The sequence below is a fragment of the Catharus ustulatus genome, chromosome 10 (genome assembly GCF_009819885.2).
Source record: "Catharus ustulatus isolate bCatUst1 chromosome 10, bCatUst1.pri.v2, whole genome shotgun sequence".
Taxonomy (NCBI): Eukaryota; Metazoa; Chordata; class Aves; order Passeriformes; family Turdidae; genus Catharus; species Catharus ustulatus.
Window position 1 is genome coordinate 4,667,074 of NC_046230.1, and position 22,011 is coordinate 4,689,084.

Below are 22,011 nucleotides of genomic sequence, written 5' to 3' on the forward strand. Positions count from 1 at the left end.
CACAAGGGACATTTATAATTACTGGCTAAATGCTCAACCACAGAATTTGTGGGGTGAAATTCTCTCAAGCTCCCACGAGGTTTGAGGAGAACAGGGTTAGGGCAGTTGGTGGCAGGAATGTGAGCACAAATCCCAGGATTTCTCTTATGGAGAGTCCCAGGGTTAGACCCCACTGAACAAGATTAGCTCCCTGAACCTCCCTGCCTCAGCTTTCTCATGTGCCTTCACTTTTAAACAACATCTTAATAAACCTGAGGGGTCACATACCACTATTTGAAAACAAAGGAGCCAAAAAAAGCTGTGACACTTTTAAATGAGAAACTGAACTAGATTGTAGCAATATAACTTTTAAAAGGAATATTTCTATTATAGTGTTTCCATTAGTTGACACTGTGAGGCAATTCCACAGAAAAGAAAAAAACAAAGAGATTTAGTTTACATGGAGAAATCTCTCTGGATGTTCCTTTTAAAGTATATCAGTTCCATCTCAAATAATACAGACCACATTTCCTACTCAGACATGACCAGGGACAATAAAGGTAAATCACAGCAGATACATGATGTATTTTATGGAATCAGATCAGCTGGAATGGGTAATAATTATCCCATGGTCAAAACTTTTCCAGTTTGGAAGGAGCTGTCAATGGGCCAAAGCACAAAAACCATGCTTGAGCAGACACACAGGGAATAAAGCATCCCTGTGGAGCAGCCCTTGGAGCCAGGAGATAATCTGGAATTTCATGGCCAGGGCTGCTTTTCCAGAGACAGCCAGACAGTGATGTCCACCTGTAAAGTTCTGCCAGAAAGCATGATAAAGTTTCACCATAAACCCTCACAGTGTATCTCTCACATATTGGACATCTCTAAATGTTTTAAGAGTGGAATAACAGAGTGCTTTGGTTTGGAAGAGACCCTAAAGATCAGCCTGTTCCACCCCTCCTGCTATGGGCTGGAACACCTTCTGCTAGACCAGGCTGGAAGACAGTGAGAAAAAATGTAAGGGTATTGATTCTGTACATGGTGCATTTTCACTTAAAAGCTGCCAGTGATTTCAATACTTGTTGTGTTCATTACTGGAAGAGGGGAAAGAAAGTAACTACCAACACCGATTTCAGTTTGGCAGCCAAGCCCTAACTGGGAGGGAACATGGCCCATGGACCCCAGTAATCAGTGACAGGATGAGAAAACAGCCTCAGGTTGTCCCAGGGGAGGCTGAGATTAGATATTAGGGAAAATTTCTTCATGGGAAGGGTTGTCCAGCCCTGGCACAGCTGCCCAGAGCAATAGTGGAGTCACCTTCCCTAGGGGTTTAACAGATTTGTGGATGTGGCACTTGGGGACATGGGGTGGCCCTGGCAGTGCTGGGGGAGCAGTTAGACTCAGTCTCAGAAGACTTTTCCAGCTTTACTGATTCTGTGGTTCCACCTCAGGAACGCTCCAGCAAGATCAGCACAACAGCCATAACTCAGATGTGAAACACCTGGGGGTGTGCTGTCCCAGAATCACATTCTGTGACCCTTCATGGATGAAGTAACTGCCAGGGCTTTGGCACCTGGAGGTTCTGTGCATGAACAGCCAAGGGCAAACAGCAATTAAAGCCATGAGAATTTGTGTGGGGCCAAGGAAGAAGCCTCAGGGCTACTCCAATGTAATTCCACTGCCTGGCCAAGAAATACCCAGTGGATGAATTTAATTTCTACTTGGGTGTTAGGATTCTTCCCTCTTTTCAGTTCCCTCTAGACCAGAAAGAGGGATTTTTTTGAGAGTTAGCAAGACCAAAGCAGACAGAATATACTGTGATAATCATAATTCTATGATTCTATACTTCTAACAATGCACGCTGCTACACAACTGGCAATTTAAAAATATTTCAACAACTGAAAGCTGTCCTAGCCTACAACAGGAATGATTTTTCCATCTTATTTGCATTAAAAGCAATAGAATCAAATATCAGGCTTACTGATCTGTAGACACTTACTGGTCTCTGTCTGAAAATCCCGAAAGCCATCGAATATTGAGCGAGCAGGTCTGCGTCTTTTAGGAGCTTAAAAAAAAAAAGTAAAGAATTATTTGAAAAGTGTATTATCAAAATTAATATATATTAGCACTTTTCATCACACATGTAGGAAAACAGAATAGGAACCTGAAGCAGGGATGGTGTGGGAGTAGAGGGCATTGGGAAGGACTGGAGATGGATGGAAATAGGCAGAAGATAGTTTATAAATTCTGTTTCCTAGCACATCCTCCCTCCAGCAAACCTTAGCCCTGAAACAAAACATTTATCAACATTACAGAGAGGCTTAAAACCCCTTCTAATGGGCTCACCAGGACCCTTCAGCATGGAGTGGCAGGGCTCTCACAGCATCACCTCATCACAATTTCAGTCAAGATTTTACCCAAGGCCTTCGAGGGGGTGAAAAACTTCAAAAGATTCAACCCCATGAGAAAAGAAGGACATTTATGTTTTCCACAATGAATTTCTACTCTTTCCTAAACTCTTATCCTGATCCTGTCCCAACTTCTTGGCTGGACTAACAGCCACACTCTTCCAGTAGATGCAGCATTACTGTTTGCAAGGGAACCTCCAGAAGGGATTATCTGCAGCTGGACAGAGATGGCAGCCCAGGCAGCTATCAGAAATAACACCCTCAAGTCCCACTGAAGTCCTAAGGTACAGCACAAACACTGCACTTGGAAGGAAAACAACTGCCTGCCATGATTATTCCAGCTACTTATCTCCTTTCCTATCAACTGAAAGACAGAACTTTCAAAGCCCAATTGCTACAAGACATAATAAGCAATACACAAATTAAAGTAAGATAAATATAACCTATACCATCCAATGGAAATGTGATGATACAGACTACCATGGGGAAAAAAAGCAAGCTTGAACAAGGTACATGGTGGGGAATAACACCTCTCAACCCAGGGAATAAGATCTCCTTCACCCTGAGTGCTTAGGCATAACCCAACCTCAGAACAACTTAAACTCAGCTGGAATAGCACCTGAAGGAGCACTTCAGCAAAAGCAGCATGTCCCTGCCAGGTTCAGCTCCAGACAGGCAGCTGGAGAAGAGGCTCTCAGCAGCCCAGGAGCATCCTTTATACTGAATGATGGGATCCACATATGCAGCAGGGCACAAATTAACAGGGCCATCTCTTCAATTGGAAAAAAACCCTGAGCTTAAACAACCACCCCTACAAACAGAAACTGCCACCTCCCCTGCTGTAAGGCTAGAGCTGAGACCAATTATCTCTTCAGGTTCAGCTACTCTGTCAGGCTGCTCTGCGCCAGAAACACAAGTGGCATTGGTGGATCAGACAGTGCCAGGAGGGAATCACTGATCCAGGTCAGTGGATGGGCAGTGACAGTGTGACTGAGATCACTGTGTAACAGGTAGGTGTAAGGAGAGCAAGCATTAGGGTCAGCAGATCTGAATCCTAATAACCCACAGGAGACAACAGATCTTTGTCAAAAACTCTGTGGGGCCACAGGAAAAAGTTGCAGAGAGCTCCTCTGTCTTTAGAGAGGCATCAGCAGGGCATCCTTCTCTGGATGCACATTTCCTGCTGCAGAACTGCCCTCTGCTGCTGCTGAACACCCCACTTCCAAAGGCCAGGGATGGGAAGTGCAAGGATTAGACAAACAGTGTGTTTGTTTTCATGCCACTGCATCTTATGGTTGAGACCTCTGAAGCCCATCTTCACTGCAGATGACAAGGTGGCCTTTCAGCAGCAAGGGGAATGCCATGAAATTATATCAATGAAGCTCACAGAAGTGCAAAAGCACTTCAAGGAAAGCAGATACTGTGTATGTCATTCCCTTTTTGCCCAAATGCAAATTAAGTGTATGCTTCAAATTTATGCATCTCACATCAGTATGTAGAAGTTAAGTTAGTCCATTTCAGTGATTCATATTCTATCTAAGGAATAAATATTTTCTCATGGGACTGGGACTGAAGCATATTAAAGAAGTCTAAATTTTACAGCTCCCAAAACAGACAGGGAAAAAACTGCTACAAGGACTGAAACTAGAAAATATAACATTTCTATCTGTGCAAGTACAGCAAAAAGGCAAGTGGTGTGCACCTGCACTGCCTGGCTTTGTGTGCTGCCCTCTGAAGCACCCCTCAGTTTGTTCATCCTGGTTAAACACCTCTCTGATGCTGACAAACAGAACAAAATCAGTTCTGGGGTAAACCTGAAGTTTGGAACCTTTGTCCTTTCCAACACAGGAAGTCAATGATAGCAAAGATCATTTCCCACGGGTGTGAGAGCACTGCAGTGATGAGCACTTGCAGGGCCTTCCTCAGTGAAAAGGGCAAAGCTCTCAATCCCTCTGGCATGGCAAAGGCCAGCCCAGAAATGACCTGGTCCACATGAGAAGGACAGAGACAAGGAAAGCAGCAGCTTAAAGAGCAAATTAAATTCCTGCATGAGAAATGGAGAAGGGTATGAGCAATCAGACAGTTCAGCCCTTCTCCCTGATCTGTCATCCCTCAAAGCAGGCATTTGTCCTCTTCATTTCCCCTCATCAGCCAAGGCTCCGTCTTCCATCCCAGCACCTCAAACATTTCCACAGCATTCCCCACAGCTCTGGGTCTCCAGAATGCAGATGCATACTTAATTAAGTTAACTGGCTGCCACCTCACAAAGTTTCATGAAACAAGATTTAGCAAATTAGTACCCCTGGGAATAAAGCATCTCTCACGTGTAAGGTTTTCAATACCACTGGTGTTATTTCTTCATATTCAACAAGTTTTGATTTTCTTTTGTTACTTAGCTCACCTCAAGGTAAAGAAACAAACAGAAACAAACCAAGAACACAAACCTACCTCCAAACAAGGGTTCAGGCTCTACTAAGATTTCCTGCTTTTGAGGAATTGGAGCTCGTACTTCATCTCTGGCAAAGGAGAAGAAACAAAAAAAAAATATCAGAGAGATGATAATTCCAAGTACTGTACAAACCACATCTCATGCTCCAAGGCTCCTGCAACTTGAACCAGTTGAAGATGCTGCTGTACCACAACACAGAATGAAGAGGTTTGTGATTAAGTGGGAGCTCAAGGGAGCATCTGTTCCCAGTCATGGCACTGCTGCTGGACCTGGTACCCTGTGCACTGAGAGCTGGCATAGACCACCTTTGATAAAAGATTATGCAAACCCCTGAGTGATTTGATCCCAGGCTTTGTCAATTTACTATTTAAATATTTTTTGTTCTTGAATAATTTTGTTAGAAATTGGAAGTTCCTAAAAACTTAGCAGAAGATGTTAAATAATCCACTTGCCATCCTACTTTCCTTGCTAACTACATTAAAAAAATTATCTTCCTTATTATCAGCTTTTGTATGTCAGAAGACCTTTTGCTTCCACCTGAAAGTCCCACCTCTCCCTTTACCAGAGGAAGGACAACAAGGTCAGGATGGCCATTTCCCCCCATTTCTGAAGGAGTTCTTGGCTTACATATCTGGGCTCCCTCACATGCCAATAGCTCAGCCAGTTACATTTGCAGACACTTACAGGTAACCCAGAACTACAATTTGGAGAAGAAAGGAAATCACAAAGAAAGTACAAGCATCTCTGTGACAGCTGTGTGGTCACTTGGCCCACGGATCTATGGAGAAGGATTCATCCACTGCTACAACCTGTCTGTGAACTCCCTCTTCCCTCAGATTCCAAGGCGTGAAGTGTGCACTTCTCATGCAGGTTTCAAAAAGTAACTTGGATGTCAGCAGGATGCACTAACCTTGTTCTTAACCTCCCCATCTTTGATTGCTCTCTGCAGCTAGTTACTCTCCATTTGAACATTTACTGTTCTCTCCTCCTAGGAGGAGCACTGAACTGATCAGCACCTGGAGGGTGTTCAGTATAAAAAAGAAAGTATTCCAAGGAAAATCTGAAGTCACTGATGTGCCAGAAGTTGTCTAGAAATAAGAACACTAACCTATATACCTATTTTAACTTTGTTAAAGGTTCAGGTAGGAAGGCATTCACATCAGCTAAAAAGGTTAGCACTAAAAGAATCTTTTGAATTTGCACATGTGCTTCAGATGTATGAGGGGCAAGGATTTTCTTCTATCAATAGTTAGCTGTCTTTTTCCTGGAGTGGAAGATTTTCATAAGGACAAAAGTCTGGCTTACATTTAATTAACCATACTTAGAGAATGTGATTTATACTGCTCAAGATATTCCCTTTATCTCAAGCAGTCACATTAACAGGCAGCACAGACTCTCTGCCATGCTTAAGTGGAAATTCTCTCCCCTTTGCAGGCATCTGACGTGTAAGAGACTGCAGAAGGTGTTGAAGTTGCTGACTCCTCTGCATACTGGTGTACAAGGCCTGGCCTTTCCAGTGCCAAACTGGATTAAACCACAATAAAACCCTCAGACTCTTCTCCCAGGTAATAACAGACAAAATAACCTCAAGCTGTGCCAGGGAAGTTTCATGTTAGATATTGTGGCAAATTTCTTCACAGAAAGGGTTGTAAAGCACTGGTACAGTGGCAGAGTCACAATCCCTGGAGGTGTTCAATAAATACGTGGATGTGGCACCTGGGGACACGGGTTAGTGGTGAACGTGGTGATGGTGTTGGGTTGATGGCTGGACTTGATGGTCTTAGAGGTCTTTTCCAACCTTAAATTCTATGAATCTATGAAATGGGAGTAAGGTGGCTTCATTTATTAGAACCAAACCAAGAGAACCCTCTAAATGACAAATTAAAAAGCAAGATTGCTGAAGCATTTAAAAATAAGACTGTTATTACTGGATCCCTACTTTAATGACTTGGGCTTTGTTTGTAAAAAAAACAGTAGGTGAACGCTACAGAAACCTTCTGAAGTGCAAAAGACTCATTTCTGGTCTACAAACCAGAACAGCACTGGAGCAATCAACTGAACAAGATCAAAGCAGGGTGGAATGCTGTGGTGAAAAGTGACAATCTGCTGTGCTTTGCAGTGTGACATTTGTGGGACAGGCTGGCTGGAACAGCCGTGTTTCCAGTGTTATAAATACATTATGGTACTGGTTTTTCACAAGTATTAGGGTGGATATTATATGTGTGGTGTTGAAATGGTTTTTAAGGTACAGTTTTCTTTAGGAGAGACACAGGCTCATAAAGTGTCTTTGTAGTAAGTGAACTCCCTGCTTGGTTGGGTTATCCAACCCAATAGAGACACCAACTACTGATACACCAGTTACCAGCACTGACTGTAAAAATCAAAGACCACAGCCCAAATTAAGACTAATAAAAAAATAAATTAAAACCACAGGCAAAAACCATGCATGCTCTAAAAAGCCAAACTCAAGGAGTGGCCATGTAAAACAATTCTTGGAGTATGGAAAATAGTTTATAGAAAAGTTTGAAAATATATGATGGGTCTATGAATATGTAACAGGCTGATAGATTTAAGAGGTGCCTCCAAAACAGCAGGTGTACTCTTGGGTGAATGCCAAGCACCAGCCATTATAACCTATTGCTTTGTTGTTTGTCTCTTATTGTCTTTATGAAACTTTCACAAATCTGGTTTGTGACAGCGGTACGTACTCAGGGTGCGGGCGGACAGCAGACACCGCTGCAGAGCTGGTGCTGGGCTCCTCTGCAATCCCTCCTCCATCCAGGAACATGGTGACAGCCATCTCCAGGTTGTTGTTGCATGCTTCAAGCATGTGCTTCCCCACGCTTTCACTGGCACCTGCAATGGCAAAGGGAAATCAGCATTCTGACTGGAAGTGCCCAGAACAGCTTTCTTTCTCAAAGCATTAATAATTAGGAAGAACAGTTCATCAGCTCCATTTATCCCTGAAGCACAACTGTGAAAGGAGACAAACATACACAGCTCAGGGGGAAGGGAATGCTTGCAGTCAGGACTGCCAGGCTTCTTCTTGCCAGCAACTGAAAACCTGGTGGAAACCATCTGAGGGGTTTTAGCATGAGCTGGATGTTTCTGATCTAGAGGTCAGACATTTTCCTGGTACATGGACCTGTTGGAATGAGTCCAGAGGAGACCACAAAGGTGCTGAGAGGGCTGGAGCCCCTCTGCTGTGCAGCCAGGCTGGGAGAGCTAGGGGTGTTCACCTAGAGAAGAGAAGGACACAGGGAGAGCTGAGAGCCCCTTCCAGTGCCTAAAGGGGCTCCAGGAGAGCTGGGGAGGACTGGGGACAAGGGATGGAAGGACAGGACCCAGGGAATGGCTGCACAGTGCCAGAGGGCAGAGTTAGATGGGATATTGAGAAGAAATTCTACCCTGTGAGGGAGGTGAGGCCCTAGCACAGCTGCCCAGAGAAGCTGTGGCTGCCCCATCTCTGGAAGTGTCCAAGGCCAGACTTGAAGCAGCCTGGGACAATGGAAGGTGTCCCTGCCCATCACAGCAGGAAGAACAAGATGAGCTTTAAGGTCCCTTCCAAGCCAAAGCATTCCAAAATTCTGTGAATTTTCCAAACAAAAGCAGGCACATACAAAGAAAAATGAAAACCTGACTTAACATTTTAACAGGAAGAATATCAAATCAGCTGTTGAAGTTTTTTTTTTATCCACTTGTAACAGACATTTAGAGATGGAAGAAAAGACACTCTGATTTACTGATTCTGCTGAAAGGCAAAATCAAACCAGCAGAAGCTCAGCTTATATAAGAAGTGGAAAAAAAGCAGCCAAGAGGGAGAAAGTAATACTTGTCTACAGAGTTCTTTGTATAATGACTAACATTTATTCAAATCACAGAATCATGGAACGGTTTGGGTTGGAAGGTTAAAGCTCATTCAGTTCTACACCCTACCATGGGCAAGGTCAAATTCCACTACCCCAGGTTGCTTCAGGCTGTGTCCAGGCTGGCTTTGAACACCTAAAGTGCATCTAATCCCGGTTTTGATGTTACTGCTCAGGATGAAGACACAGTTCCTAACACCACCTGTAAGTCTTTCCTCAGAGGATAAGTCTCTCCCTCCCAACTTCTCCTCAAAAACCATCCCATCAGCAGAAGCTCCCTCAGGAGAAGAAGTTCTCCTGCAACCCAATTCTTCACAGCACCTTCTCCATAGGTGGTGGACTGCCAAAGAGCTCATTTTCCTTTAGAAAGGCTGGTCGAGAGGAAGAGTGGTAAAATGCAGCTGAACTAGTCTGGCAGCAGCTTTGGGATCTGCAGTAACTCTTCCTAAGTTCACAGCAAGTCACCAAAAGGACAAAAACACTCTGACCAAAACTAGGCTCACAGACAACATCAGTCTGGGAAAAACATATCCAGACGTTTCTCAGATTTTCTGGGACAGACTCAAGAACCTCTGGTTTGAACACAGAATACAGTTTGAAACTGTGGAGACCAATCAGTTCTAAATAAACTGCACATCAAACCACACAGAAAGCCAAACTGACTGAGGGAACTGGTTTCCCAAAACACCCAACCTGCCACAACAAGCACGCTGAGATGACAGGCAGCTGTATTTTAAGGCATTTACAGAGCTGAAGAAAGTGCAAAATAAAAACTAGTAACATCCCCCCCCCAAAAAAATAAATTCAGGCTCTTCACTCAAACTATTTTGGCACTTTTCAGTGTTAACTGTAGCAATGAAAGCACACCTGTGAGCCTGGAACACACACCCCACTCTACACCTCACTGCAGAGTCATGCAAAGCCATTCATTTGCAAGAACTGGAAGAAAAATTATAATTCAACCCTCTGCTATTATTTAAAGAGATGGTGATACAGCAAGTGCTTCCACTGATTCCTTATCATTCCTGAGGAAAGTGCCAGCGTATCAAAGCTTTCAGTCCTTGTGCTGGAAAACAGAAAATTCTAAATATTTGTTACATTTCAAAGCAAATTTCAAAGATATCCCATCATTTCCTTGGGGAAGAATGATGGCTTGGGAGGTTCCCTAGAACAGAGGCTGGACAGAGCTAAAGGAATAAAGCAGGTTTTTATTAAAAGGCCTTCAAAGGATTCACCTTGGGCAGTACAAGAGCCAGGCCATGGCTACACCCAAGATGGACCCCAGGCCAGGAGTTTTCACGCTTTTATAAGTTTGGGTTAATTTGGGTTAATTGTCAAATTCCAGCTCCAGGTTCTGCAGTCCCACCCTCCCAGATTCTCTCCTCAATTCCCTGCTCTTTGCACTTTTTGGGGCTGAGGTTGCAGTGGTGTCCTTGGTTCTGGGGCTGGAAAAGGATTGTTCTGTGTGCCTGAGCTGTGAGGAGAGCTTGCTGACACTTTATATGAAGTTCAGAGTTATATCCTAATGCAGTACAGAGTCTGGAAAATATGAAAGCTAAAACTGAAGGCATCATGACACACAGCAGTTACATTCTCTTAGCAGTACTTTCCTGGATGAGAGCACCAAAGAAACACCGTTCTGCCACCAGGATCAAAGAAAAGCATGAAGAACTATTTCTCCTCAAACCTCATGCTGGAGAGTTCCCTCAGCCTTTTCCCCACAGACAGGGGTGATTGCATACACTTAACAACTCCGAGGTGGAAAAGCCACAAACACAAAGCACTGAGGTGTGAGCACCTGTCACACCACACCAGCATCGGACAGACAAGCTCCACACACCTCGAGATGCAACCTTAAATTCTGCTAAAGGTAAAAACAAAACTTCCAAACTCCACTTAACAGCGCATGGGTGAAGCCCAGCAGGCTATTTCTTTCTTGTTTTTGAAAGCATAGAAGGGTTGTCTATGTTGAGCATAAAACGTGTGTCTAAACATAGAAGGTGTAAGGAGGAAGAAACCAGCTCTGCCTGTTGTGGCTCAGGTTTTAGCAAATATCTCACACACAGGCACACAGTATTGAAAATATAATTGTTTTAAGTGTAAGAAAATGTAATTGCTGTAAGGGTTTGCTCTATAAAAATACTTTAGCAATAGCTGAGAGATCAATAATTTCCCTGCTTGCATCCTGTTGAGGATTTGAGCGTATCCAAGTACAGGGACTTGAAACGGAGCCGGTCTGCAAAACCGAATTAGAGCAGTTTCACTTCTCTTTGGCTGTTTAGTTGACACATCTTATTAAACACTCCCGCAGCATCTGACAGGCAAAGCCATCAGCCAGCGGTAACTACGGCAGAGCAGATTAAACACAAAGTGGGTCAAGAGCTCCAAGTACACAACCTGAAGCAGGAGCTGTCACCTGACGCGAACTTCCACGGAAAAGCGACCTGCTCTCTCTCTCCATTCGCGAACTCCAGTGGGCTCACCTGCTCTCTCCGTTTGCCAACTCAAGTTGCCGCAAGTCGCCCGCAATACAGGGTATTTCTGCTTTTCCGGGGCTCGGCTCCCGGCTCCCTCCCGGCCGTCAGTCGCCCGCAGGAGCGGGAAGCGGCTCCTGGGGCGGAGCGCGGGCGGGAGGGAGGGGAAGAGGCAGGGAGGGAGCAGGACACGCACCCGCGCCACCGGGACACCCGAGAGGAGCCTCCGAGGCGCCGCTCAGAGGGAGGCGAGCTCTCCGCCGCGCAGGGAGCGGGGCCGGGCCAGCCCCGCCGCGTTGGGCGGCCCCGGGGCGCGCCCGCACACAGGCCCTGGCACCGCCGGCGCCCCGCGGGAGGCGCTCCGGGGGCAGGGGCAGCGCGCCCGGAACCGCTCCGCCTCGGCCCGCGCCTCCCGCTCCCGGCCCGCCGGCAGCGGAGGCCGGGTGGGACCCTCCCGCGGAAGCCCGGCGGCCTCGGCGCGCCCCGCACCCACCGGTGATGGCGGTGAACTGCTGGACCAGCGCCCTCAGCGCCGCGGCGCCCGCCGAGCCCCCGGGCGCCGCCATCTTGCCGCCGCCGCCGCACCACAACACACGCGCCGCCGGCCGGCGCGCACTGCGCATGCGCGGGTCCCGCCCGCGCGCGCGACCCTTCCCCCGCCCGCCACCGCGAGGGGCGGGGTCCCGTTGCCGTGGTAACAAGCCCCGCCCCTCCGACCGCGCGGGAGGCGGGAGTTGCCGTGGCAACGCCCCCCTTCCCTTCTCCCTCACGCCTCAGCGGCTTTCCCTGGGAATGCCCCGGGAATTCCCGAGCCGTTAGAAAGGGCACGGGCCTTAGAGGCGGGACCGGCATTCTCGGGACAAGCACCCGGAGTTCCCAGGCGGATTTACCCCGGCACAGAGGCCCGCGGCGCAGCGAGGGGCTGGGCAGGCCTCGGGTCGAGTGCGGAGCAGATCCGGGTGCTGTGACCGGAGACACTCAGGAGTAACCCAGGAATAACCCTGATCACCGGCACAGGCCGGGCTGATCTGGTGAAGGACCTGGGGGTTCTAACAGGCAAGAAGCTGTCCCCGAGCCGGCAGCGTTTCCTGGGCTCCAGAAGGGCCAGTGGGATCTGGGAAGAGCAGTGCCAGCAGGTCAGGGAGTGACCCTGTCCCTGTCCAGCCCTGTGAGGCACAGCTGCAGTGCTGCGTCCAGCTCTGGGCTCCTCAGGAGACACAGGGAGCTGCTGGAGCGGGTCTGGGGGAACCTGCGAGATGCTGAAGGGTCTGGAGCATCTCTGTGCCCAGGAAAGGCTGAGGGAGCTGGGGCTGTTCGGCCTGGAGAGGAGCCCCAGCTGAGGGGCCCTCAGCCCCGGGTGTGCCTGGATATCCCTGACTGCAGGGAGGGTCAGAGCAGGGCCCAGCAATGGCACTAGAAGAACGGGCAGGGACTGAGCCCAGGAAGCTCCACCTGGACATGAGGCAGAACTTTCCTGGGCAGGGACTGAGCCCTGAACAGAGGCCGTGGAGTCTCCCTCACTGGGACTATTCCAGAGTTGTCTGGACACAACCCGTGTGTGTCTGGGACCCACTGTGGTCCCTCCCAACCTGACCCATTCTGGGGTTCTGGCAGGCAGGACCTGAGGTGGCCAAGGAACAGCTTGTCTGCACCAGTCCAGGGAGCCCTGACAGGGCATTCCTGCCATCAAAGTCACAAAAACAGAAGAGGAAACCCTTGGATTTCTCTCCACCTACTGTACCAGGTGTTTCTGATGCCCAGGCCACCTGAGGAAATGTCAGGAATGTTTTACTCCTTCCCAGTTTCCCAGCACAGCAGGAATGTGGCTACTTAGCTGCTGACCACCTTGCCAGTAGCACTTGTCAAGTCTGAGTACCACAGAAAGATTAAATTTCCCCAGAATTCTAATAATTTAGTACCTCACTGCCATGGAAACAGGTACATCTGTTCCCTTATACCCTCCCTGCCTCCCATCTCCACACCAGCTCTGGTGCTCTGGGAAACAAACAAGCCTCTAAAGTATTTGGGGTTTTGGCACTTGTTTTGTTTTCCCTAGCAGCTGGATGAGCTGAACTTGTTCACAAACAAGACAAATGAAGCACCAGGGCTGAAGGCAGGTGAGCAGCAGTGAACTGTTACACCAGCCCAGATATCCCAAATACAGACTCCTGCTTCACCAACACCAGTAAAACAAAGCTGATTTCACCTGCTTCAGGGTCAGAACAACCGAAAATCCAAACAAAATCAACCAAAAGCCACTCAGCAATGGCCAAATTCCACCCTCTAACAATGAAGATCTAAAATGAAGATCTAAATTATGCCTGGTGAGGATGATTGTGCATGGAAACAGTCAGCAGCTCTGCTTTAAAAAAAAAAAAGCCTTTAATTAAGTTTTTTTTGACATCATGAGTAAAACAGAATATAATCCCAACTGCATTGAGGACTAAAGAAAAACAGACCCATATTGAAGGAAGGCTTCCAGAACAATGACTGAGGCAGGAGGAGATCAAAGGATTTGCCACTGTTGTAACTTCCTCAAAAAACATCTCTGAACAGAATGTTAGTTTATTTATTTATGAGAAGCCCACCAATGATAGAGACATGTAGGCTGTGGGGGGGAAAAAAAAAACCAACAATTTATATTTTTGGCTTAGTGTGCTGGTCATGCTTTCCATAAAATTCGAGTTTTTTAATAACTTAAACCATCAGAAGATGCTGCTGAAGAAACAAGTCTGTTAGGAATGTCCCAGAAGAGTTCAAGTCATCAATGGGGTTCAAACAAAGGACAAAACTCAAAGATCTGCTGACTTTGCTGACTAGCACACTCCCTTCAGCACTGCAGCTGGCACTTGGCTCCATTTCAAACACTGACAGTGCAAAAGCAGCTCCAAAGAAGCAAAGAAAAGCCAAAATATGGCTTCATAAAACAACAGACAAAACAATTAGCAAGAAAGCTTCCTCTGCATAGTAGGATCTGACTGCCTGCTTCCCAGCCTCAACTTCCTACAGGCCTCAGCACCTCCACTTCTGAATTGCAATTTTTGAGTTATTTTAGTTTTAAATCCAACAGTATTTAGTAGTGCCTCTAAAACTGGAGGGGAACAGTTACAGCCAGGAAGGGCAGTTATGTGAATCTCAAATTACAGTTAGGTCAGTACTGGCAATTCCAGATTTCAGTTACTTCTTTCCCTTTTAACTCTCTCCATCATAACTGGCTTCTGGACTATTGTTTTGATCACACTTGAACCAGTGTGAGTATGAAAATTAAACAGCATCAAATATAATAACACTTGTACAAGAATAAAGTTGCAGAACATTAACAATAAGAAAACAAAAGTATTTTGTTCTTTACAACAGAAAAAATGGGATCTGCAGGAGGGATCTCTGTGAATAGATGTGAAAGGGAGCCCACAGCCTTGGCATCCATGAAAGATCCTTGGCTTTGGCAGTGGAGAATAACTTGTTTCTTTCCTCTTTGTCCCAGGCAGGGGATGGCATATGAGAGGGAAAGAATGTCTGGCTGGTTACACTGGGGAAGATGGGTGTGCCAACAATGCAATTCCAGAAACAGCCCAAATTCCAGCAACATGCTTCAATCTACAGAACAGTGGTGGTGCTGAGGGAAGCTTCAACCTTGCAGCTGACAGCCAGCTGAGAATACAGACTCATTTTTCACTTGTTTCCTCCATGGGATGTGCATCTTTTCCATTAAAGGCTTCAGATTCTCATTTTCAGATCAGACATCAGTCATCTTTGTTTTCCAACACTACCAGTATTCACACTCCAAACCGTGTAAATGCAAGTTAGAAAGTAAGAAATGTTCCAATTCCTGCAAGAAGTGCTGCAAGTGCTAGAAAATCATATTCGAGAAAAGAACAATTAAAAAATGTTACATTCTGGGGGTGTATGTAACTAAAACTTCTCAGAACTCACAGCACCGCTGCCCAAAGCGGTTCCACTCCAAACCTTCGGGAAACTTTACCTAACACAGGAGAACATCACCCCAGTTCCCATTCCCACTCCACCACGTGTCCATGGCTCTGATCTACTCTGCAACAGGGCTTTTAAACATCTGCAGGATTGTCTTTTGCTTGTTCTTAGGCAGTGAACAAATATCATTTGTGTCACTGGTATTAACCACACAATTCAAAACCTTTCCTTCCTTCATGCTGGGGGATTTCACCCGGACCCTGGCAGGGGACTGCCAGTTTTCATTGCAGGAACCTTTCCTAGTTTTGTGGTGATTGGTTTCAGCCTGTGGTTTTGACCCCTTGGAGTCTTTTGCCACCTTGGAACTTGCCTTCCTGGCAGAGGAGTCCTTCACAGACCGAGGAGGTTTGGTGCGGAGCAGGTACTCGTCCGGAGAGCCCTTCTGCCTGTTCAGTGTCCTCTCCTCCTTGTCCAGCTCCTTCTGCAGCTGCAGAGCCAGGAGCCTGTCCTGCTCCTCCTGCCTGCGCCTTTCGTAGAACTCCTGCTCAAAGGCTCGTTGTGCCTGCAAGTTAAAGTCATTCAGCTGCTCTCCTTGCTCTTCTACACTTTCTGAAAAGGTTCTTCTCCTCTTATCAAACACGCCCAAGTCAATCATGCCATCAGCTGGGGCCTCCAGTAACTTCCTCTTGGGAGTCTCCTTAGAGTTCTGTGGCCTCTCTGGTGTCTCTTCATCTAAGTGTCCAGCCTCCTTCCCCGGATCACCCAACGCAGTCCGGCTGTCAGACATCACACAATTCATTCTTAACTGACCAGAAGTACAAGTGCCATCAGAATTTTCAAGGTTTACCCTTTGGACAGGTGTTAAATTGCCACTGTCTGACTCAATTCCATCATCATCTCCTTTGGATCTAAGAACAACTGTCCTAGACCCTTCCCCTTCCATGGTTCCATGAAGTGCATCTGGAACTCCATCTTCTAAACCATTTGGTCCTGATGTTTCTTCCTGCTTGCCACTGGTAGTTTCAGCTGAAGCTGAGGCACTGAAATAGTTCATGCAGGATTCCAAAAATGAATCCTTAGCAGCAGATTCTTTGTTTACACTGGTCAGCTGTGGAGACAGGGTTGGCATTTCCTCTTGCTCATCCTGCAGTGCAGAACTGCTGCCTTCATTGCTGTTGGTCTCCTGAAGAAAAGAGAGACACCACTAATGAAGTAAATTTATCAAAAGCCCATGGGTGTGAATAAATACCAAACTCACTTCTCATAGCTGCATTGCCCCTGAGTGCTCTGGGATAGCAACTCAGATACTCTTCTTTTTAAAAAATACCTGTTTAGGAACAATGAAAATACTTAAAGTGACTGCAGAAGCCCAGCTAAAGGACTGAAACCACAACTGTAGCATTTTCCTCTTATCAGTGACCCAGACCAACTGTGCAAGCCTGCTCTTCTTTGGAGGTTAATGATCAAACCAACAGCCATGGAATGATGTAAATCAGGGTGCACCCTCTTCCACTGGACTCCAGAACTGGGAATCATGAATACTGAAGGTAGCTCAAAAAGGGCAGTATAACCTGCCCAGTGCTGATGTGCAAGGGGAATAGAGGACTGGAATCCTACAGGCAAGGGGAAAATCCCACAGCTACAAACTCTGAGATTTATAACAAAATTACTCTGCTTACCACAGAGACAGAGCTGCTCCTGCCTCTTCCTGTGGTACTGGAGTAGGATGCTGAGCCCAACACACCGTAATTCTTTGGAGACAGATACCTTAAAAATCAAAAAAAAAGATACCCTTATAAACATTTTGTCCCTGAATTGTCAGTCCTTTGCATTATTCATGATCTTCAGGTTCATCCTGACAAACAACAAGAAGGCGTTTCCCTTCTCCTCCTGTGAGGAAGTGTTTTCAATTTCAACACTTCTTTGGGGAAGCCGGCCTACAGCATTCCAAAGGAGCAAGTGGGGCAGAGGGACACTGAAACAGGCCAGTAATGAAGGAAACACTTGGTGAATCCCTTACTTCTGAATGTCTCCAGAGTTGCTTGGTTTGTTCTTTGCCCTGCTCAGGTTCAGTGGGGATGTCTGAAGGGAGAGGCTGTGTGCTGGTGACGGGCTGCCAGGCACGTGTCCCTCGGGATCCTCGTTCTTCCACACAAGTAAAAACAGCATTAGGTAAAACAAAACACAACACAAACTGCAGAAACTTCAGGCAACTACTTTAGTTTTACTTCTGTCCAAAGAATTCCAGAACTGTAACAGAAGGTTACTGAGAAAGGAATATTAATCTAGCACTGAGGGACAGGAGGCTTTGCTCAAATAAGTACCCAAGTTTCATCACAGGGTGGCAAAAATTTAACTATGCAAAACAAATTAATGAAACAAAAAACCCTCCAAAAGGTAAGGTACATTTTCACTGTATGTTCCTTTCTTCCAGTACAGGTTACAGATATTAATTTCTTCCAAAGAAGGATTTTTTTAAATCATGAGGAAAAGGAAGCATACAGCAGAAAATCAGTGTTTTAAAATTTTTCACAATGAAAATATGCAGCACACATAGTAGATTACAAGTGTGTTTTACACAGCTTTACTCTCCCCCTGGCTTTTCAAAAATTAATGGTCAATCAAGGCTTTAAAGTACTGGGGGATAACAATAGCTTTCAACTACAACTAAAATAAATTTAAACTATTCCAAATTTTAACATTTGCTCTGAGAATTCCAAGTTACTTGCACTACACTGACATTTGCTGCTGTCCCACTGCATCCTGACTCACCAGACTGTTACTGAGTTGCCAGGCCAGCTCCTCATCTTGCTTCAGCTGCTTCTCCATCTCCTTCCTTCTCTCTTCTGCCAACCTTTGCTCCTCCTCCTCCTCTGCCAGCAGCCGCTGGATGTACTCCTCACTCGCCTTGTTCTCCTCCTGTTCGTGTGCTCGCCTTTCTGCCTCCACCTAACCAGATGTTTGAGGAAATCCACCTGGTTACTACTGCAGGGCCACACTCCACACCAGAACCTCTGAGATGGCACTCCTTAAACATGAACCATCCACTGCTCACAAAGCACTGCAGTATTTCATTGCACAAGTCTCAAAAATGTAAGAATCATGTGGATGCTGGGTGTATGGCCTCAGGATTGACCACAGCGACAAACCTGATTTCTCTCAGATTATACCATTAACATTGCTCACCTGCAAGGTTACACTCCATTCCTCACCTGTTCAAAGTGTTAGTAACAAAAACTAAGATCTCCAGAAACATGGATCTACAGAGAAACTGGGATTAGAATTCTTTCTAAGGCTGAATGCCAGCTATCCCACAGCATTTGCTCAGCCTGGTTTTACCATTACATCTCCCAAGGACAGCACATCTCTCTTCTAGAAGAGTGCTGCTTTGGGTTTAGCTCTCTGCAAAACCCAAAGCAGCTGGCCAGGAGTTTTAAATCTGCTTTCCTTACAGAAGACATGCTGAGAGATCAGTTACCAGTAACTCCATGAGGAGAGCAAAGAACTTCAAGAATAGAGCTTTCCTTGGAAATACCCCCAGGTCCTCTGCTTCACCTGCTCCTGTAATCACCAGCAAGGGGCTCTCAGGGAAAGGCACATTCCCACATATTTCCCAACTCTAAATGCTACTGTGCCTCAATTGGAAGAAGTATCCTTAAATTGAGAATTCTTTAAAATCCTTATTCATTTTCAAATGAGCACAAGTAACAGAGTGAACAGAGAAGAAAGAACATGCTGTGTGTTCATTACTGAAGGTTATCTAATTGTAGTCTCTTACTTGGAGGGAAATCAAGAAGACAAATATAAAACCAAAGCCCAAACAGTTTCAAATTTCTACATTTGGTACTTTTATGTACATTGACTGAGAGATGAGGTAGGAGGTATAGATCAAGAAAACTTGAGAAATGTCACTTCAAATACAAAGAAATCTCTTCCATCAATTTAACTCATGATTCAGGAGTGACCAGTATGTCCTTGCAGCTGCAGTGCCCTTTTAAGTATTTTTATTATTAAATAAAACTACAGCTGTTTATGGGAACATTCAAATATCTGGGTATGAAGCATTCATGCCTTTTAAATGTATTTTCAGACTTACCTTACTAATCTCTGCTTCATATTCCTGCCTCAGCTCCCCAGGCTTGCTCAGCTGGTGCTGTGGCTTGGGGGGACAGACTAAACAAGAGGAAGGAGAGAAAAAAACCCAAAGTCAACAAACAAAAGTCATGACAGTCAACAAGCATGGATTTTAACAATAACAAAGGATTTTTAACTCCATACCCTGTCCTGGGAATGATTTGACTCAAATCGAGTGTTGTGATTTAAAAAAAAAAATGGAAGGAATGAAGTAAAAAATAGCAAGGAATAAAGTTTACATAGTAGAAAAGCAAGGTGTTACAGAGTGGCAGGAACAGCCTCCCTTGCCCAAGCACTGTATACAAAGCAAATACAGTGGAACAAGTTACCCAGAGAAGCAGAGGCTGCCCCATCCCTGGAAGTGTCCAAGGCCAGGCTGGATGGAGCCTGGAGCATCCTGCTCTAGTGGAAGGCATCCCTACCCATGGCAGGGAGGTGGAATGGGATGATCTTTAAGGTCTCTCCCAAGCCAAACCATTCCCTCATTCATTTTCTATTGGTACACTGACCGTAATTTATGTCTTTGACTCTTTTTCATTAAAAAGACCTCAGAACACTGCAAGTGGAACAAGCTGTCCTACAGCCAACCTACCAAAATGCCCCCAAGGGCACTTGCAACATCATAAACCCCAAAATCTTTCTTCAAAAAGTTAATCAGATTTCACTTCCTTCTCTCTGGCACCACAATTTTCAGCTCACAGATTCTTTCATTGACCAAACCCCTGAATATCAACCAAATTAATTAACACCTAAAAATCTTTTAACTACTTCACTTGCTTGATAGTGATAAAAACCCACACCCACAGACTCAAACACTCTGCTTGCAGATGCTACAGCTGCAAAAGAGCAATGAACAAGGCCAGGCAGCCACACACCAATACCCCACACCAAAGGCATGAACAAACACTCACTGAAATGACCAGACAATGTAATTTTTATCCTCTGCACTACAAATGAAAGAAGGCATTGCCCACCTCTTCCCTGTGCCTTTTGCAGGGGAGAGTTCTGTCTCTGCCAGCAGTAACACACCTGCCTACCCACAGCTCCTTATTTCCCACTCACAGCAATTCCTGTGGCAAAGCAGACACATCCCAGGACAAAGTGACATTTCACTTACTTTCCTCATCCAAATCCTGTCCGTTAATCCTCCGCTCGCACTCCTCTGGGTAATTTTTCTGAATCTTCTCCCAGAGCTCCCAGTTGACAAGAGTATTTCTGCGGGTATTGTACCGTGCCCAGGAGGAGACTCGACGTCTGCAAAAGGGGCAGCAAAGACTGGCCTTTTCCACTGTCATCTGGAAGCAGGAATTGCAGAGGGTATGGCTGCACGGCAGCGTGACAGGCTCCACAAAGATCTCCATGCAAATTTGGCACAGGCAGTCGGACAAGGAAAGCGGGGCCTTGGATCTCGCCGACATGCTGACTTGAGGCAGAGGAGCAACGCTAGGATGACATCAGGGCCTGAAAGCAAAAAGAAACACTTATGTTCCTCATGGGAAGTGAAACAAAGGAAAATACAAAATGTTTTACAGGTACTTTAAGAAAACATTGGCAGATTTAGCATCCTGCTTAAGTGATTGCTTTTGCTTAGGGCTTGAAAGACTCCTGAGGAATAAGCAGATCTTTACAGAAGCCACGGAAAAACTGTAGAGGTTTCCCTACTGCAGTTTCCTGTGGGCTGTAACAGGTGTTTTGGGATAGCAAGGAGGTGACAAGGAGAGAGGGGAAATGAAGGTGAGACTTCTTCCAGCCACCTCTGTTACTCCCCTCTTCTCCCACCACTCCCTGTCTGTGATGATATGCTGGATACATTATTCCAGTTACCTTAACCTTCCATTCCCTCATTTTTCAGTATATGTGCTTTCAGTATATGTCCTTTGAGAGCTGCTTCTGGCACAAGCTTGATTCCAGCACATTCTGAAGGTGAAATACATCAGAGTAGAGCAGCTTCTTCCTCATTCATTTGCTCGCTTAAGCTAGGACTATAAAGCTAAAATTCTTTTTTTCTTAAGGTAAATGAAGAATTAAGACTCCAGCACCTTCTTGTATGACTTGAAACTGGGAGGCTCATCTGTCTCCTCACGATTTTTCCACTTGGCCCAGCAATACTGTGGGAGAGAAAACAAAAGACACATACAGCAAAAGAAGAAACCCACTGATTTTTAAGTCACAAGCTTCTTAAACAGGCAGCTTCAGCGACAGGAGGCCCGCGAAAGAAAAGCTGCCGTTCCTCACAGAGAACTCGCCATGGAGACAAATACACGTTAAGGCGGGTTTTATTATTTCCGCTATTTTTATTGACAAAATAATAACCCCCAGGAGCCGGCGCCCAGCGGAAAGGGGGCCCCAGGTGCCCCCCAGCCCCGTCACCGGAGGTGAAGGAAGGTCCCCGAGCAGGCCCGGCACCCACCGCTCCGCACGCCGCCCCCGTCGCGGCTCCCGCAATGGCGGCTCCGCTCCGCCCTCACGGAGGGGCCGTTCCCGCCGCGCGGCTCCGGGCTCCGCCTCCTCCTGCTTTTTCTCCTCCTTCTCCTCCTCTGCTGTCTCCTCCTCCTCCCTGACCCGCTCCGCCGAGCCTGCTGGGAGACAGAGGCGGCCGCCCTCAGGGGAGAGGCGGGCGGGGCTGTGGCGGTGGGACGGGCGGGAATGGCTCCCCGCTGCCGCAGAGCAGCGTTGGGCGGGATGATGGAATAAATCCTTCCCTGTGAGGTGCTGAGGCCGGGCGGGCTCGGAGCCGGGTTTGGGCCCTGGCCCTGCTCACCTGGCCGCCG

General features: G+C 46.4%; 2 protein-coding genes across 3 annotated transcripts in view; both read right to left on the minus strand.

The window, feature by feature from the left end:
- Positions 1 to 11,751, minus strand: part of UBXN7 (UBX domain protein 7) — a 28,925-nt gene extending 17,174 nt beyond the window's left edge. Inside the window, exons 1-4 of one of the 2 annotated variants that reach the window (XM_033069061.1) lie at positions 11,670 to 11,751; positions 7,545 to 7,692; positions 4,836 to 4,903; positions 1,979 to 2,044 (exon numbers count right to left, since the gene is read on the minus strand). In XM_033069061.1, coding sequence (XP_032924952.1) covers positions 1,979 to 2,044; positions 4,836 to 4,903; positions 7,545 to 7,692; positions 11,670 to 11,742 — 355 coding nt within the window. In that variant the 5' untranslated portion in view covers positions 11,743 to 11,751. Of the gene's footprint in view, positions 1 to 1,978; positions 2,045 to 4,835; positions 4,904 to 7,544; positions 7,693 to 11,185; positions 11,289 to 11,669 lie in introns of those variants that run through there. The other variant, XM_033069060.1, reaches the window with a different exon arrangement.
- A 1,783-nt stretch (positions 11,752 to 13,534) lies between these two features.
- RNF168 (ring finger protein 168) lies at positions 13,535 to 21,746 on the minus strand. Its single transcript, XM_033069218.1, has 8 exons — positions 21,651 to 21,746; positions 21,280 to 21,348; positions 20,358 to 20,701; positions 19,203 to 19,279; positions 17,879 to 18,055; positions 17,127 to 17,251; positions 16,786 to 16,873; positions 13,535 to 16,289 (listed from the first exon to the last, which is right to left on the minus strand). The coding sequence occupies exons 3-8, from the start codon at positions 20,656 to 20,658 to the stop codon at positions 15,222 to 15,224; spliced, it is 1,836 nt and encodes a 611-aa protein (XP_032925109.1). The 5' UTR covers positions 20,659 to 20,701; positions 21,280 to 21,348; positions 21,651 to 21,746; the 3' UTR covers positions 13,535 to 15,221.
- Positions 21,747 to 22,011: the final 265 nt, after the last annotated feature.

Coding starts and splice junctions, on each gene's coding strand:
- RNF168 (XM_033069218.1), bottom strand. CDS start 20,658: ATGTCGGCGAGATCCAAGGCCCCGCTTTCCTTGTCCGACTGCCTGTGC. Junction 18,056..19,202: donor ATGAAGCAGAGATTAGTAAG/GTAAGTCTGAAA, acceptor ACATCTGGTTAG/GTGGAGGCAGAAAGGCGAGC. Junction 16,290..16,785: donor GGAGCAGCTCTGTCTCTGTG/GTAAGCAGAGTA, acceptor TCTTTTCTTCAG/GAGACCAACAGCAATGAAGG.